Genomic DNA, 17,406 nt, shown 5'->3' with positions numbered 1-17,406 from the left:
CGAGCTCACTTCCTTTATGTGACATGTATATAATAATTGGAGCCACTCCGCTTGGGACAGACTCCTAGGAGACCAGAAACAGCAGCCCTTCTGCTTCTCAGGTAAGACACCTCTCTGCTTGGTTGGGGGATCAGCACAGTCCTCCCAGTCATTCACCAAGGTATGTTGAAGACCATGTCCAAAGGAACCTTTTCCATGAGGATGTAATCTTTTGGAGGACAAGAAACTGCCATGTTTATCTTTGTACTCAGTATCTAGCACGACATTCAGGATAGTGAGTGCTCAATAAATGCTGACTCAGTCGTTGAATTTGTGGTAGTTTTGCATATATTCTAAGTTTAAGGCAACTAACATCATTCTCTACTTAAAATGAATTGATCACTTATAGTGAGCAAGGTATGTAAACCACAGATTATTGAAATGTCAAAATAAGTTTCTAGGGTAAGTTTTATTATCATCATTTTTGGGTTAAGAAAATGAAACTCAAAAGAGATGAGTTGACTTGTCGGAGGTCACATAGTTACAGGGTGGCCAACTCATTCTGGTTTACCTGTGATTTTCCATTTCTAAGATTCCTGTACTTCAGAAACCCCCACAGCTCTGGGCAAACTGGGACCACCTACCTGGATTGGAAACTTGTTCGGCAGGGATTTATTACACAGTTCTCTTGTTTACAAATCCATTGTTCCCTCTGATATTTTTGGGTTACTCTTGTTTATTGCCTTTCCTACATTAGGCAGTGTCTCAGGCGGTTGTGAATGTAAAACAAAAGTCTAGCATATTACCTGGAGCACAGGGGGATTTCAGTAAGTGCTAATGATTATCAGCATTGTGCCAAGCCAGGGAATCAAGGTGAAAGGAAAAACACGTGTATATGCGTGTGTATGCGTGTTTTTATATTTTATGTATGTGCTCTTCCCAAAATATTAAAAGTAGTTGAAAAATATTAAAAGATTAATTAGTAGATTTATTATAACACAATATTTTAAATTAAAAATTTTATTTATGCCCCAAAATTTCTTATAATTTTCCTTCTCTGGTGTCAAGGGACAAAAAAATCATCAAGCATATTTTGTTTTTTTTTAAGCATGTTTTATTTAAAAAATTTTATTTGCTCTAATTAGTTGTACATGTGGTCATGTTTTTGAGAAAAAAATTAACCTTAGAAATATGTGAAAGCATAAGTATAGGTGGGCATATTTTTCCTTTTGTTTCAGTGGCTCGGCATGGCACTGTCGGATTCTGTTTTTAAGATTTTCGTTTTTTTTTTTTTTTTCATTGCAGCTCTTTTAAATTCATTTTGATATTGCATGAAAATATCTTTTGTGCATGTGTGGCGGGTACTGAAGATGGAACCTATGGTCACTCTACACTGAGCTACATCCACAGCCCTTTTTATTTTGACATAGGGTCTCTCACCATGCCCAGCTATATTCTTTATTTTGATGGCTAAGTTTTTGGGCATCTCCTTAAATTCGTCCCCTGCACCCGGCTTGTCTTACCCTAATGGCAAGCCAGCAGACACCATAAACTCTCTCCTATTGAGCAGCCTCACCCCAGGGACACACCAGTTCCCTCCCTGCCTTTCTTCTTCTTTGGGGATCACTTCATTTGTCCTTTGTCCTCTTCTGAGATGCTAGTGGGCCCACCCCAGGAGAGTCTGACTGCAGCCCTCCTGCAGGGGGTGTTGTGGCGCCCCAGGTTCCTCCCAGCAAGATGAGTGAGGCGGAATTCCGCCAATCACCCGCCACATTTTTCCTTTCTCTGGCAGTGGTACTATTATGAAATCATTGACTTTCTATTTGCCTTTGAGGCGAAATGAATCTTATTCTTCCATAACCACTTTGATCCCAGACAAATGCCAGACAGAGCAAAGCTCTTCCGCCTTGTCGGTGGCCATAAACTCCAGACAATTTCCCCCCAAGGATTTGGTGACATAATCATGACTTCTGTGAGATTGTGTTTTCCCCCAGTTCCCCCCCCAGGATCCAAGGGGACCAGATGGGGGAGCTCCACAGGCATCCTGGAAGGGAAATCTACCTATGTCAATTCCTCCAAACAAGTTTTGACACTACCTCTGAAATGTCATCCTGCTTACTCACTGTGAGCACCTGCTGCTCCAGGCTTCCCTGCTCGGCAATGACGGCAGAACTGGGATAGGGACAGGATAAAGGACGTGGGACCTGGGGGACCATACCACGCTCAGATTGGAGCAGGTGCCTGAGGCTTCTCTCTGCGGGAGGTTCAGCAGCTTTTCTCAGTGAGTGGTGTGAATGAGCCGCACTGTTAGAGCCGGAGGAGGCTGTTCGGTTTCTCCGCCCCCCAGTGGACACCTTGGGGAGTGCCTGGTGACTGGGTTGGTTTCTGAAGGATGTGATGGGAAATGAGTAAGTCTCACTCCTTTCCTTCGAATTTCCAGCTCCTGTGGTCTCCAGATTCCAGGCATAAGATGAAAGGCTCTGGTCTTGGCTTGGGTCTTCTCTCCGCTGTGTTTTGTCTCCTCTGGACGACTTCGACTGGGCTCAAGACTCTCCACTTCGGAAGCTGTGTGATCGCCACAAACCTCCCGGAAATACAAAAGGGATTCTCCGAGATTCGGGACAGTGTGGTATGTGAGGGTGGCCTCCACCTCTTTGCCTGTTCTCTTTGTTCTTTGTCTGTCTTCCCTGGAAGCCCTGGCTGTGTGATCACCAAGAGGCAGACTGGGGTCACCTTACCAGGATGCTGCATCCCAAGAAATATCAATAGTTCAGAATTTTAAAATGCTTTGGAGAAGGATTCCTCCCACCAGGCCCTGGCAAGAGGAGGTTGTGATGTTTAAGAACATGGCAGCAGCCGCTGACCTGTCCTTTCTTGCCTTGCTTTTCTATTTAGCAAGCCAAAGATGAGAACATTGACATCAGAATCTTAAGGAGGACCGAGTCTTTGCAAAACACAAAGGTATGTGCTTGGCCCGGATGGGTTCTGGGAGGAAATCAGAAGCCAGAGCATTTCCATTGCCCTGGTCTTGCCTGCCCCTCGCCCTCCCACCAACACTTTTGTCTTCTTTGTAGCCTTCAGCTCGGTGCTGCCTTCTCCGCCATTTACTGAGACTCTACCTGGACAGGGTTTTCAAAAACTACCAGACCTCTGACCATCATACCCTCCGGAAGATCAGCAGTCTCGCCAATTCCTTTCTTACCATCAAGAAGGGCCTCCGGCTCTGTGTGAGTGAGGGTTTTGGGTGACAGGATCCATCTTGAGCCCATAGTTTCAATGATTTAGCAGTCGAGTTCTCTTCCCTTCTCCCATTTAGTGGATAGAGAAACTGAGTCCAAAAGTTCTAATAATCTTTGCTCATCTATGTGACTTGTTATAAAAACTCAGTTTTATTGATTTTTCAGTATATACTCTAGGCAAAATGTAATTTTCAAAGTTTATAGAACTAAAAAATGCTAGGTGTTTGATATTCATGATAATTGCCTATTAGCCACAATATTACAAGATTTCAAGAGGTGAGGTGTCTAGGGTGTCTTAGTGCATCCTGTGACCTGGTGAATAGGAGGACCTTGTAATCCAGTTTTCCCTTCCAATGAAGGATTGAATTTGATCTGGGTTGAAGGTCCTAAACAAGAGCTGGTGTGGGGAGGCCATCTGGAGGCCCAGAAATCACACACTCCTCCAACACTGCCTCATTCTTAAAAAAACAATGAGCTTCGTACTTGAAACTAAAAAGCTGACTTCCTCTTCTAGTTGATGATTAGTTCATTGATCCTAAATAACGAGGTCTGAAAGACTTTTTCTGCAGGAATGAGTATTTAGAGAATTGTGGGTGAAACAGCAAATGGTAAGAACAGCAAATCCAAATTTTAAGTAAAATCATTCTTTGGGTCCTTTTCAGCATGCCCATATGACATGCCATTGTGGGGAGGAAGCAGCGGAGAAATATAGCCAGATTCTGAGTCACTTCCAAGAGGTATGCAGTTTGGCGATGATTGGGATGAGTGTGCTGTTGGAACTGAGATCATAGATGGGTGGGATGGATGTTCATGCTGGTAGAAATCCTGTAGCCCTCAGGTTAATAGCCCGCTGAGGTCATGTGGGCCATCCCTCACCTTAGCCTAGGGTTCATCCATTCCGCCTATAGAAAAGCATTCTCGCTGCCTGATGCTCTGGGAATGTAAAGGGATTCTACCAAGTCGCTCCACAGCAACCCTAATCTTCCAGTTGAGCAAGTGAGAAGTGATAGTTTTCCACACTTGCACATAACTTCAAAAATGCTCGCTCACAGTATTGCACACCCATTCCATGCTGTTTCTCCCTTTAACCCCTGACACATCTGCCAGGGAGGCCCGAGTCTATTCCTCACGGACTTACTCTAGTCCTCCTTGAAGACTTGGCCTAGACAACATCTCCAGCATGTCCACTTCTCCTGGTGAGGCACCTCCCCTGCCATCCTGTGGGGTCCCATCATCCATTCACAAGTTGCATTTCAGTTGCCTGCTTCTGTCTGCTCATTCAGCCGGGAATTCCTTGTGGATAAGGACAGTGCCACTTATCTCTGAATTGTAAGCCACCAGTCCAGTGCTTGGCATGATCAGTATTTATTCAATAAGTGTATTCAATAAGTGTGCACACTTAATTGAAGTGTGCATAGTAGGCAACCCCTACACACACACACACATACACACACACACACACACACACACACACACACACTTCTAAAAACAACTTCATTATCTTGATCTCTGTGAATCAGGGGCTTAGGTTGGAGTTCCAATTCTGGTACCCCTGGGACTCAGTTTCCCAATGTAAAAAAATAGGGATGTTAAGCCAGGGTGGTAGACTCAATGATTTCCCTTCACCATGTGAAACTTGAGATTCTGTCACTTCTTTCAAGCTCTTTGTCTTGAAAAGAATGCTCTGCTTACAATTCCCAATAGACCTGCCATTGGGAGAGAAGAATAAGTCTGAGAAAATCTCCTCTCTATGAGCTGCTAACCAAGTGTGTCTCTTTCAGCTCGAGCCTCAGGCAGCAGCCGTGAAGGCTTTGGGGGAACTCGACATTCTTCTGCGATGGATGGAGGAGATAGAATAGGAGTGACATGATGCTGCTGATGGGAATACTCCTGGCCAAGTGTCCCCGTTCTCTGGACCACAGAGACATGACCCCAAGCCACCATCTCTTTGCCATATAATTTAGTGCTGGTTGCAGTGTAGATTATTTATTTATTATTCATTTCCTTATGTGGTAATCTTTATGGGTCCCTAATCTTAATCTGGACCAGAATTTCATAAGATTTTAGTAATATCTGTTCCACTGTTGCATATATTTATTTGTTAATGTATTTATTTATTTTTGCTATTGAACTTATTTATTTTTGTACTTGAACATGAGATTGAAAAACATTCTCAGGTTATATTTATAACATGACTAGGGCAGGTGATGTATTTTCCTACTGTAAACAAAGACCTCTAAATTCTAGGAGTGGCAAGAGGGATTAGTCGCTATGTATTAAGGACCTATCTACTGACTGCCAATGCCCTGTGAGATATTTAAAATTGAGCCAATAGCGACTGGTGTGGGTTGTGGAAGATGTTCTGGTGAAAATACAGACCTGTCCTACAATACTGAGCGCTGCAACCCAACTCCAGGCCCCTACAGTGTGCCTTCCAGGGTGGAATCCTGCATGGTCAGCATGAAGTTCTACTAATAAAGTTTTCCTTGCATAATATTTGCTTGCTGTTTGAAAATGCTTATGGTGAGAAATAATGTTGGAATGAGTTTGAATCTTCGTTTGCTCAGAGTCTTCTTGCTCTTTTGGGAAGGAAGATGGAAGCGAGAACTTGGCCTTCTTTCTCCTGTGAAATTATTCCTGGCTCTACTTCCTGATTCACCTACATCTTGATTCTGCAACCCCTGCCACAGAAAGGACCTTGGCTGAGTGAGGGGCTTCAGCTCCCTACTTCCACCTCATCATCTGTAACCTGTTTCCTTTCTCATCCTGGATCCTGTATGCCCGTGCCAGGCACACCCAGCACAACGGGCGTGGGGCTTCCATGACAAGGGTTAAGAACAAGTAGACTCAGAGCCTAGATCCATGGCCTTGCCAGGAAGCTTGCTTTCTGTGGCAATCTTCCCATTTTGGATTCTGTCTTGTTAGAGTTCATGTTGCTCCTGGATCAAGTCTTTGTCTTTGCGTCTGTGAAGCCAAACTGTTTTCTTTCCAAGCCCTCTTCAACTTGATCTTCCCTGGCCTCCCAGAAGCCAGAGTTCTAACCTGGCCTGCTTCCTTCCCTGATCTCTCACCTCATTCCCTGAACTGTACCCCAGCTTCTTAGCTTGGTTTTCCCAAATTCAGGAACAATAGACTCAGACTGATCCCTGGTTTCTTCAGCTAGCACTTTAACTGCCTCTAATTTCTGCTCTCTATCCTTTGCCTGGGACCTGATATGCTTTTAATAAATGTCTTGACATGCCATTTAACCTTAAGTATGACTAAGGTTAAAAAATAATATAACCTTAAGTATTATTAAATAAATATTACATTATTACATAATATAATAATAATAACCTGAAGTATTTTAAATTTGAATAATAATGACTTTAGTAGTTAATAACTTGGATGTTAAATATTATAAACTTTTAGTAACTTCAAATATTAACCTGAAATACTTTTTTTTTCAGTACATAACAATTGCTCAATAGTGAAAATTTGGAAAATACAGAGAAACATAAAGAAAATTGAAATCATCCATAATCCCACAATCCATACATGATCACTTTTAAATATTTTTTTCCAGATCTTTTTTGTTGTGTTCAAATCATAACTCAGTTCTCATTCCAAGAGTGATTTTGGGTAGAGAACTTACCTTTCTTGGAATTTAGCTTCTTCCTCTGGAAAACAGAAAGGTAAATGCGAACAGGCGATGGAATAGAGGGTCTTTACTTTTTTCTATTTTTCTATTATTCCCTACTATCACCATTTTCTATGAGATTTTTATCCTTTTTATCCCTCTTCTACCAGATTTTTCAGTTGCATGTCTCCTGAAGTTGTCTACAAACAACTTGGCTTTGAATCTTTAGGAAGAGAGTTGAGAAGCCAGCTGTGTTGATTTCAGTGCTGAAATGAAAACCATCACCTCCAAAGGATGGTGAGGGGGAAGCTGGATTTACCTGCTGAGGATCTGGGTCTTCCAGGTGGGCTTCTCTGAGGTTTAGCCACAGAGCGGAGGGCAAAGCTTCTCCATTTGTTTTTTAGGAAATGTTCTGGAATCTTCTGAAGGTTTGGGTCACAGGATGTCTTAGCTTTTGGGGGGTTCTATGTTACCATGTTGCCATTGACTAGTCACCCCTTTGCCTGTCTATTCCTCCATCCTCAGCACCCATCTTTTCCTTTCTTCTGGTCTCTCCTCTGCTTGACTTACCCAGCACTACTAATGGGAAATTCAACAATGGAAAGGTCGAACTCAATTGGGGGTTAAGGGAAAACGTCATGAAAGCAAGGCCGTTGAGGGACATACTTTACAGAATGGTTTGTGATAGTCCTTTCCCATCACAACACAACTGTCTCTCCTTACCCTCAGTTTCACTTTCTGCAATTTCGGCTACCCATGGTCAACCATCGTTGGAAAACATTACATGGAAGATTCCAGAAATAAACAATTCATAAGTTTTAATTAACTTTTATGACAGTACATTGTTAAAATTGTTCTATTTCTTTTAATTGCTGTCGTGTCTAATTTATACATTAAACTTTATTGTAGGGATGTATGTACAGGAGAGAAACGGTACACACTCAGTCCTCTGATTCTGAACATTCTGTATCTGTGGATTCCACCAATTGTGGATTGAAAACACTTGAAAAAAGATTGTGTCTGTATTGCATATGTACAGACAGTTTTCTTGTCATTATTCCCTAAAAAATATAGTATCACATATTCCTATAGCATTTGCATTGTGTTAGGTATTATAAGTAATCTAAAGATGATTTAAAGTATATAGGAGGATGCGTATAGGTCATGAGCAAATATTGCACCATTTTATATAAAGGATTTGAGCATCCTTGGGTTTTGAGCCTGAAACCAATCCCTTATGGACATGACTATATAGAGAGTTCAATATGTTCCATGGCTTCAATCATCCACTGGGGTACTTGGAATATATGCCCTGAAGATAAGTGGGGACTGTAGACAAAACGGTTGTCATTTCTTAAGTATTTACAATGTGCCAGGCACCGTACAGGGAATTTCACATGCACTATGGTATTTAATTTATAAAATTGCCTTGTAAGGCAGGTAGTATTATCATCAGTTTAAAAGTGATAATATACCCAGAGATGGCAAGTCATTTGTGTAAGACTTTATAGCTAATAGAGAACCAAGACTTGAATGCAGGCGGCCTGAGACAAACGTCCAACATCGTTTCCACCCCCATGTCCTCTTTTCCCACAATGGCATTTTGGGTTCAGAAACATGGTAGAAAAAATAATGACCTTTGTCTTCCTAGAGACGTGTGAAATTTTTGGACAAGTGACACCACCATCCTCAGTTTCTTTATCTACACAGGATTGATGCAAGGACTAATGGGATTGCAATAGCTCATTTCAGAAGTGTTAATGTGTGTTGCTCACGTCTACTTGTCTAGCTTGCATAAGAGTATGATGAGATAGGGATTATTGTTCCCACTTCACACATGAGGAAACTGAAGATGGAGGAGGTAGAGAATCCAGTCCAAGTTCACACAGTTTTGGATGGTGGCTGTTAAAGATGAATGTAGGCAGGAAGGCTGGAGAACCATGCTTTTGCCTACTGCACTTTGCCAGAAGGATAGCAGGCCCAGTACACAGAAAGTGCCTGACCAGCAGTGGTTTGGGCTGCAATAGGGGAGGGGTGAGCCTTCCTGTCAAGCTGCAGAGCAAATCATTAACCTCCCGGTGCAACCTATCTCTATGACATCGTGTTGAACTTTGTCTATGAATCTAAATCTTGTCTCCCCAACAAGCAGAATGTCAGCTCCTTTGGCAATGCAGGAGAAACATGCTCACCCTCAGACCAGCCTATCAGCACTCACTATAATTAGCTGCCTCTTCCTCTCTGGGCCTCAGTTTCTGCTGAAAGATGGAATACACAAAGACAGCTGCCAGATCATATGTAAAATAGAACTCTGACCCACAGTCTGTCACACCAGTCCAGGAAATAAGCCCAATATTTACAACAATGAGCCCAGGAAGCCAGGCTACTACAACTTTTAAGTCACATTTGCAGGAAGTTAGACCACTCTTCTATCTATGAACCCAGGAAGCAATAACCCTGTAGAAACTGGCCTCAAATGGTCAGGACTTGATTAATAATTGACAACTGCCCTAATGTTTGTTTCTGCCTCTGACTTAGGATCAACTAGAGAAAGTCAAATATGTATCCTTAATCACTTACACTGGATACCCCACTTCTAGTTAGCCTACCTATGGCTTTCCCATGTCAATAGCCTCCAATCAGGGCACACCTAAAACCTTCCCCTTTTTCACTACAAACCTTCCTTCTGCTCTGCCTGCCTTGCCATCTCTGCCAAAATGCAGGTGAGGGGGCTGACTCCCTTTCTAAAGCAAGCTCTGAATAGCCTTTGGCAGTGTTCATTTGATTGGTCTTCATTTATTTCCACACTGCATTTGTAAAAGAAAGGATTAGAATAGAGGATTCTGGATTTTAGAAACCAATTCTAGACAGTGGATTCTACCATACCTTCAGGGCACCGGATAGAGCTGTTGCTACTTTCATTACCAAAAAGGAGTTTGCACAGTTCCTGTACTACCAACTTTGGGTTCAGGGTTTGAGGTGAGGGCATCTGATTGGCAGGCTGAGGTGATGCTCTGTGCTCTGGATGACAGGGAGGCTGGATGAGCTTTCTTTCTGATGGGAGGTGAGATCTTGCTCAGAAGGAATGAGGTTCAGGTAGTGGTCACTCCAAAGAATAGAAGTCCTTTCTACCTCTCATTTCCACCATCACTTGGAGTTGCCTGAATTTCAAATATTCTGGACTTTTCTAACATATTTTGTTGTCACTTGTTTGCCTGTCCCTGTCATACAGATGGAGAGCAAATAAACCATTCTCTGCTGGGTGCTTCGGTTCCTAGACAAGAGTATTTTTTTCCCTGAGTTTTTTTATCTGCCCCATCACAGCCCATCTCAGCATAGGATAACACCGCATTATTGATAAGAACTGAATTCAAAAGCAAGAGAATGGAAAGTATTTCAAAGAAAAAAAGTGAAATTTCTCTTTATTTGTAAATGGCTCTTAGCTAGTGTTTTCATGCGTCAAAATCATCAGGCCTATGCTCACCCCTCTTTGCAGAATGGGACTTGCTCACAGGAGGCATTATGACAAATGGTGAAATAATGACTGAATACAGTCACTTTCCTATGTTACTGGAAGGTTGGGGAAAGTAGAAATGACACTCAACCCAACTGTCATAAGCACAATGAGTCAACTGCTCAACAGGAAGAAGGTAGGACTCAGAGCCTGGAGGCCATGGCTTGCAAGCGCACTGACACCTTTCAGGGTGTGTTTTTAGTCTGATTGGATGTTAGATGCAGGGGAGGACAAATTGGTCAAAAAGGACATGGAGAATCACTTCAGAGGGTAATTGGGGTTCAGAGAAGGGACATTGACTTGCCAAAGGTTTCACAGTGAGTTATGGCAGAGTTGCATTAAAACTCAGGTTTCTATCCTTCCAGGACCATAAAAATCTCGATTCTATTCCAGAAGAATCCAGAGTATAAATGAAGAATGTCTTTTGTTTTTTTTTTGATGCTGGGGATCCAACCCAGGGCCTTGTGCTTACAAGCAAGCACTCTACCGACTGAGCTATCTCCACAGCCCCTGAAGAATGTCTTTATTCATAGATGATTTGCATGTCAAGGCAAACATATCTAAGGTAATGTACACAACTAATAAGAAGACTTATTGAGATTGTAGAATAGTAGATCAACATACCAAAAAAAAAAAAAAAAAAATCAACCATATTTCTATATACCAGCAACCCTGAAATTGGCCATCTATGGACTGAGATCTCTGAAACCATGAGCCCAAATGAACTTTTTCTCTTCTAAGTTGTTCTTGTTTGTTGTTTTTTTTCACAGTGACAAAAATGCTAATTAGAACATATGGCAATTAAGACAGTATAATAATGGTGTAAGATGGACAAATAGAATAATGGGACACAGAACAGAAAGTTCAGAAAAACATCATGTGTATATGAACAAATGATTTTCAATAAATATACAAAGGAAATTCAATGGAGATCAAATATTTTTTTGGAGAAATGGTGCTGTCATAATTGGATTTTCATAGAGGAAAAAAATATGGAATTATGGAATACCAATACCTTATTCCATAATTAAAATCAATGGGGGAAAGAATGATAGTAGAGTGAAACAGACATTATTACCTCACGTACAAGTATGACTGCATGACCAATGTGATCCTGTACTATGTATAATCAGAAAAATGAGAGATTACACTCTATTTATGTGTGATCTATCAAAATATATAAATGCATTCTATTGTCATATACAACTACTTAGAACAAATAAAATTTAAAAATTTTAAAAAAACCCTAACTTTAATTGACTGTAGATGTAAATGTACAGCCTGCAACCATAAACCTGAAGAAAAACTGAGAGTTCTGAAAACCTTTGTGATTTTAGGTTTATCAAAGATTTCTTAGATATGACACTAAAAGTACAATCTGTGAAACAAGAAATAGATAAACTGAGGTGAGCCCTTCCCTGGTGTATCTTCCCAGGTGCATCTTCCCTGACCCCGCCCCCACTCTGTGTCCTGACTCTGCCAGGCTGAGCAACTTTCTTTCACTGGCCTCTTTCCCCAGGATGTGCTGGCTCACCTTGGATTTCATTAAAGTTTAAAATTTCTGCTCTTCAAAAGACCTAAGCAAATAAGAAGACTATCCAGAGTTTGGAAGAAAATATTTGTAAATCATGTGTATGATAAAAAACGTGTATTCAAAAACTGTAAAGAATCATCAACACTCAATAAGGAAAACAATACAATAAAAAAAGAAAAATATTTGGACACCCAAGAACACAAACACGTGACAAAAAAGTACATAAAGAGATGCTTACCATCATTTTTTTTTTTTTTTTTTTTTTTTTTTTTTATTGAAAAGTTGTTATTTATTTGACAGAAAACTTCTGAATTAATATAAAGAAATGACAATAACTTGTATACACACTAATTCAAAACATTTTCACTAAGCACCAAGTAGAACAGTTCCCTATCTTTTCACCAAAAACACCTTTATCATTGAAAGACTGCTTCAAACTTAGTTTATTTAGGATTTTAATCAAGAAACCTAAAGCTGCCAATCAGAGCTTCTAATTAGCATAAGATGACCAGGTTAAACCCTTATGAGTAAAAAATAACTTTTAAGTTTCGACCTATACATTCCAACCAAGGGAATATGCTAGCCTCAGGCTGATCAACACAGGTCGGTCACAGGTCCACAAAACAAATATCATCCTCAAAGCGCACAAACAAAATGAGTTTATATATATATATATATATATATACATATATACACACACACACACACACACACAAAGTGAGAACAAAGTATTATGTAAAATACATGCTGTGTATATTCAGTGCCTAATAGGAGTAATGCCTATTTCCCATGAGCATACAATGCAGCAAGGGGCACAGAAACAAATACCACACCCTAACCCACAAGGCAGTGGAAGGAACGAAAGTCCTGTGCCTTGGAATGGAGTGGAGGCTTCTCGACCAGGTGGCATCCAGGCCAGATCAGGAACAAGAGTGGATATCAAAGCTTGTGGGGAAGGATCTTCCTTGTCGGAGAGGACAAAAGAGCAACAGACCTACTGACTACTCAGAAGACAGTGGAGTGTTTATACTGGCTGAAGGGATGTAATCTAAGAAAAGATACAACAGAGAACAGAAAACCTCCTCCAACAAGAGAGCAAATACCCTCCCCAGAGGAATCACAAGCTCTCTATGGAGGTGAAGGAGCCAAGGATCACTCTGCAGGTCACCTTCGCCCCAAGGCCCTAGTCCCTGGCAATCAAATTCATGAGCAAGAATCTTCTGTCATGTAAACTGACTTTTCTTCACCAAAAAGTAAAACAAAAACACAGGCAAACAACACAAAATTCAAAAGAAAAAGAATCAGACCAAGCTTTGACCCCTCGTACTTCACCTGTGTCCCAGCTGTCATGCTAGAGACTGGGTCTGCTTGTTACTCATGCTAGTTAACTACTGCAAGGCACCTAGCATATCATGCTCCTAGTACAGCTCCCCATCAAACAGGCAACACCACACAACACAAACTCACCCAAACAAAAGGCAGCATCAAATTAAGGATCTACTGTGATATTACTACACCAACAGCATATTTTAACCCTTTTTCTGACCCATTTTCAAAAAAATTTACAAAATATCTGTGCTACTATGGAAGCATTACAAACACTGCATTAGATTCCTCTTCTTGAGGTAGTTCAAAGTCTTGAGACAAAAAATTTACATATTTTTCTCTACTATCATGAATGGGTAGTAAATGTTAAAGGACTAAAACCAAACTCCTTCTCCCCTGATTCTGGAGTATTGTAATTTTCCCCCTCAGATAATAACAAACTAACAATTGGAAAAAAGTATATAAAGTCATATAAAAATTTTAAAAACAAGCAAAAAAACAAAAAAGAATCTGTGTCATCAAACTAAGTCTAAACTTTGCTACAAACAAAACCAAATCTCACTTGGTTCACCAAGCCATAAGCATTTTATAAACTAATCAAGTAATTAACAGTTCACAAAAATCAGGGAAATTTTTAGGTGGAAACAAAATTAAGACCAACTCATTCCCTGGCAAATAATTCTTCTAAAATGTCACATCCACACACAGAGGTTTGGTGAAACTGTCTTCAAGAGGCTACTTTGTAGGCCAGACCCCTCTCAGGTCTGCTTCAGAGGCGCAGGGATATTGGCAGAAGCCTGCTCCAGGTAGGCCAAGGAGCCCTGGGGGACTTCAGCTGGCTTTTTGTGCTGCACATTGATGTCCTCCAGCACCTGCTGCCAATGCCTGAGCTTTGTCAAATGCTTCTGCACCAGCGCATCTTTCCGCTGCAATTCATTCCTTAGTTCTGAGACGTCCTCTTTGATAACTTGCTCCGGTTTCTGTACAGACAACTGCAATCTTTTCTGTAGAAAGAAGCATTCTGTCTGTCTTGCAATGTCTAGAAACTTCTGGATACACTGATCAACACCAGTTCGAATTTCTTCCTGATCGGTTCCATTGACATAATCCTGACTCACGAGAGAAGCAAAGCAAGCCTCGAATGACGACTCCAACTCGTCCACCAAGGTGCTGCTAGAAGTTCTCGGCGCGCCAGGCGCTGCGTGGAGAAGGGAAGCCTGGCCCGGGAGTCCTGGCGGGGGTGCTTACCATCATTTGTCATTACAAATGAAAACTGTAGAATACTGCATCATTTCTATGAGAATAGCTAAAATTAAAAAGACTCACCCTAATCATACCAAGTGTCAGGGAGGGTGTGGAGAGACTGAAACTGTCTTGTACTGATGTTGGGAATGTAAAATGGCACAATCATTGTGGATAACAGTTTGGTGGTACTGTAAGTTTCCATCTGAAATGTCCCAACGGGTCCCTGTGTTGCAGGCGTGATCTCCAGTCCCTGGTACTATTAGAATATGGGACCTAGAGGAAGGTAAGCCTTTGCTGGGGATGTTGGGACCTCAACCCTTCTCATCTTCTCTTTCTCATGGCTGGCCATGAAGTGAATGGCTTTGTTCCACTACATGCTGCAGCCATGATGTGCTGTCCTGCCATAGGTCCCAAAGCAATGGGTCTGCCTCAACATGGACTAAAACTCCAAAATTGTCAGCCAAAATAAACCTTTCCTCTTTACAAGTTGATTGTCTCAGGTATTTTGTTACCATCATGGAAAGTTAACACAGGTGGTTTCTTAAAAAGTTAAGGAAATATCTATCATATAATGATTCAATTATTCCATTCCTAGGTATTCATCCAAGGGAAAAGGAAGTATGTGTCCAGTCAAAGACTTGTACATGAATGTTCATGTCAGCCTTACTTTAAATAGCCTTACTTTAAATTTGAAACAAACTGAATGTACATCAACAAAGGAACAGATAAATTTTGGTATATATGTTCATTATTTTGATAGTGCTGAAGATTTTACAGGTGGCATATGCATGTCAAAGCTTACCAAACTGTATACTTTAAATATATGCAGTTTATTGCATGCCAAAGGTGTTAAAAATAACTCAATTCAAGGTAATTTCTCTTTCTAGGCATTGTTTTTTTTTTAATTTATTTTTATTGTAAACAAATGGGATACATGTTGTTTCTGTTTGTACATGGAGTAACAGCATACCATTTGCATATTCATAAATTTACATAATGATGTTTGATTCATTCCATTATTTTTTTTCCTTGCCCCCCATCCCTCCCACCTCTCTTTTCCCTCTATACAGTCCCTCCTTCCTCCATTCTTGTCCCACTCCCACCCCCGATTAAGAGTCATCATCCACTTATCAGTGAGATCATTCCTCTTTTGGATTTTTGAGATTGGCTTATCTCACTTAACATGATATTCTCCAATTGCATCCATTTGCCTGCAAATGCCATAATTTTATTATTCTTTATAGCTGAGTAATATTCCATTATATATATATACCACAGTTTCTTTATCCATTCATCAATTGAAGGGCATCTAGGTTGGTTCCATAGTCTGGCTATTATGAATTGAGCCGCTATGAACATTGATGTGGCTGTATCTCTGTAGTATGCTGATTTTAAGTCCTTTGGGTATAGGCCGAGGAGTGGGATAGCTGGGTCAAATGGTAGGTCCATTCCAAGTTTTCTAAGGAATCTCCACACTGCTTTCCAGAGTGGCTGCACTAATTTGCAGTCCCACCAGCAATGTATGAGTGTACCTTTTTCCCTACATCCTCGCCAACACCTATCGTTGCTTGTATTCTTGATAATCGCCATTCTAATTGGGGTGAGATGGAATCTTAGTGTAGTTTTGATTTGCATTTCTCTTATTACTAAAGATGGTGAACATTTTTTCATATATCTGTTGATTGCTTGTACATCTTCTTCTGTGAAGTGTCTGTTCATTTCCTTAGCCCATTTGTTGATTGGGTTATTTGTATTCTTGGTGTAGAGTTTTTTGAGTTCTTTATATATTCTGGAAATTAGTGCTCTATCTGAAGTGTGAGTGGAAAAGATATTCTCCCACTCTGTAGGCTCTCTCTTCGCATTGCTGATAGTTTCCTTTGCTGAGAGAAAGCTATTTAGTTTGAATCTATCCCAGTTATTGATTCTTGCTTTTATTTCTTGTGTTATGGGAGTCCTGTTAAGGAAGTCTGATCCTAAGCCAACAAGGTGAAGATTTGGACCTACTTTTTCTTCTATAAGATGCAGGGTCTCTGGTCTGATTTCAAGGTCCTTGATCCATTGTGAGTTGAGTTTTGTGCAGGGTGAGAGATAGGGGTTTAGTTTCATTCTGTTGCATATGGATTTCCAGTTTTCCCAGCACCATTTGTTGAAGAGACTATCTTTTCTCCATTGCATATTTTTGGCACCTATGTCTAGTATTAGAAAATTGTATTTATTTGGGTTTGTGTCCGTGTCCTCTATTCTGTTCCATTGATCTACCTGTCTGTTTTGGTGCCAATACCATGCCATTTTTGTTACTATTGCTTTGTAGTATAGTTGAAGTTCTGGCATTGCGATACCCCCTGTTTCATTCTTCCTGCTAAGGATTGCTTTAGCTATTCTGGGTTTCTTATTCTTCCAGATGAATTTCATGATTGCTTGCTCTATTTCTGTGAGGTACGTCATTGGGATTTTAATTGGAATTGCATTGAATCTGTATAGCACTTTTGGTAGTATGGCCATTTTGACAATACTAATTCTGCCTATCCAAGAACATGGGAGATTTTTCCATCTTCTAAGGTCTTCCTTAATTTCTTTCTTCAGTGTTTTGTAGTTTTCATTGTAGAGATCTTTTACCTCTTTGGTTAGATTGATACCCAAGTATTTTATTTTTTTTGAGGCTATTGCAAATGGAGTTGTTTTCCTCATTTCCCTTTCAGCTGCTTCATCGCTTGCATATAAAAATGCTGTAGATTTATGCGTGTTGATTTTGTAGCCTGCTATTTTGCTGAATTCATTGATGAGGTCTAGAAGTTTTCTGGAGGAGGTTTTTGAATCCTCTAAATATAGAATCATGTCATCCGCAAATAGTGACAGCTTAAATTCCTTTTTTTCCTATTTGTATCCCTTTAATTTCTTTAGTCTGCCTAATTGCTCTGGCTAGAGTTTTGAGGACAATGTTGAATAGAAGTGG

The 17,406-nt window shown here is 40.6% G+C and overlaps 2 protein-coding genes across 2 annotated transcripts; one reads left to right on the top strand and one right to left on the bottom strand.

Annotated features, from left to right (window-relative positions):
- The first annotated feature begins 73 nt into the window (after positions 1-73).
- IL20 (interleukin 20) lies at positions 74-5,706 on the top strand. Its single transcript, XM_079107905.1, has 6 exons — positions 74-160; positions 2,420-2,608; positions 2,875-2,940; positions 3,054-3,206; positions 3,881-3,955; positions 5,000-5,706. Exons 2-6 carry the CDS (start codon positions 2,450-2,452, stop codon positions 5,075-5,077), a joined length of 531 nt encoding a protein of 176 aa, XP_078964031.1. The 5' UTR covers positions 74-160; positions 2,420-2,449; the 3' UTR covers positions 5,078-5,706.
- A 7,330-nt stretch (positions 5,707-13,036) lies between these two features.
- LOC306641420 (mediator of RNA polymerase II transcription subunit 28-like) lies at positions 13,037-14,619 on the bottom strand (the record flags this gene model as incomplete). The annotated part of the gene is made up of 2 exons (XM_079106484.1): positions 13,037-14,451; positions 14,589-14,619. 2 exons carry the CDS (start codon positions 14,617-14,619, stop codon positions 13,967-13,969), a joined length of 516 nt encoding a protein of 171 aa, XP_078962610.1. The 3' UTR covers positions 13,037-13,966.
- Between the last annotated feature and the right edge of the window lie 2,787 nt (positions 14,620-17,406).

This window comes from Sciurus vulgaris (genome assembly GCF_902686455.1).
Source record: "Sciurus vulgaris genome assembly, chromosome: 12".
NCBI classification, from domain to species: domain Eukaryota; kingdom Metazoa; phylum Chordata; class Mammalia; order Rodentia; family Sciuridae; genus Sciurus; species Sciurus vulgaris.
Note: the sequence above shows the minus strand (reverse complement) of the source record. Positions and strands in the feature narration are given on the sequence as shown.

What these genes read in the sequence shown, in the direction of transcription:
- IL20 (XM_079107905.1), top strand. Translation starts at nt 2,450, where the DNA reads ATGAAAGGCTCTGGTCTTGGCTTGGGTCTTCTCTCCGCTGTGTTTTGT. An exon ending in CCGAGATTCGGGACAGTGTG is followed by an intron (nt 2,609 to 2,874) that starts GTATGTGAGGGT and finishes TTTTCTATTTAG; the next exon opens with CAAGCCAAAGATGAGAACAT. An exon ending in AGTCTTTGCAAAACACAAAG is followed by an intron (nt 2,941 to 3,053) that starts GTATGTGCTTGG and finishes TCTTCTTTGTAG; the next exon opens with CCTTCAGCTCGGTGCTGCCT.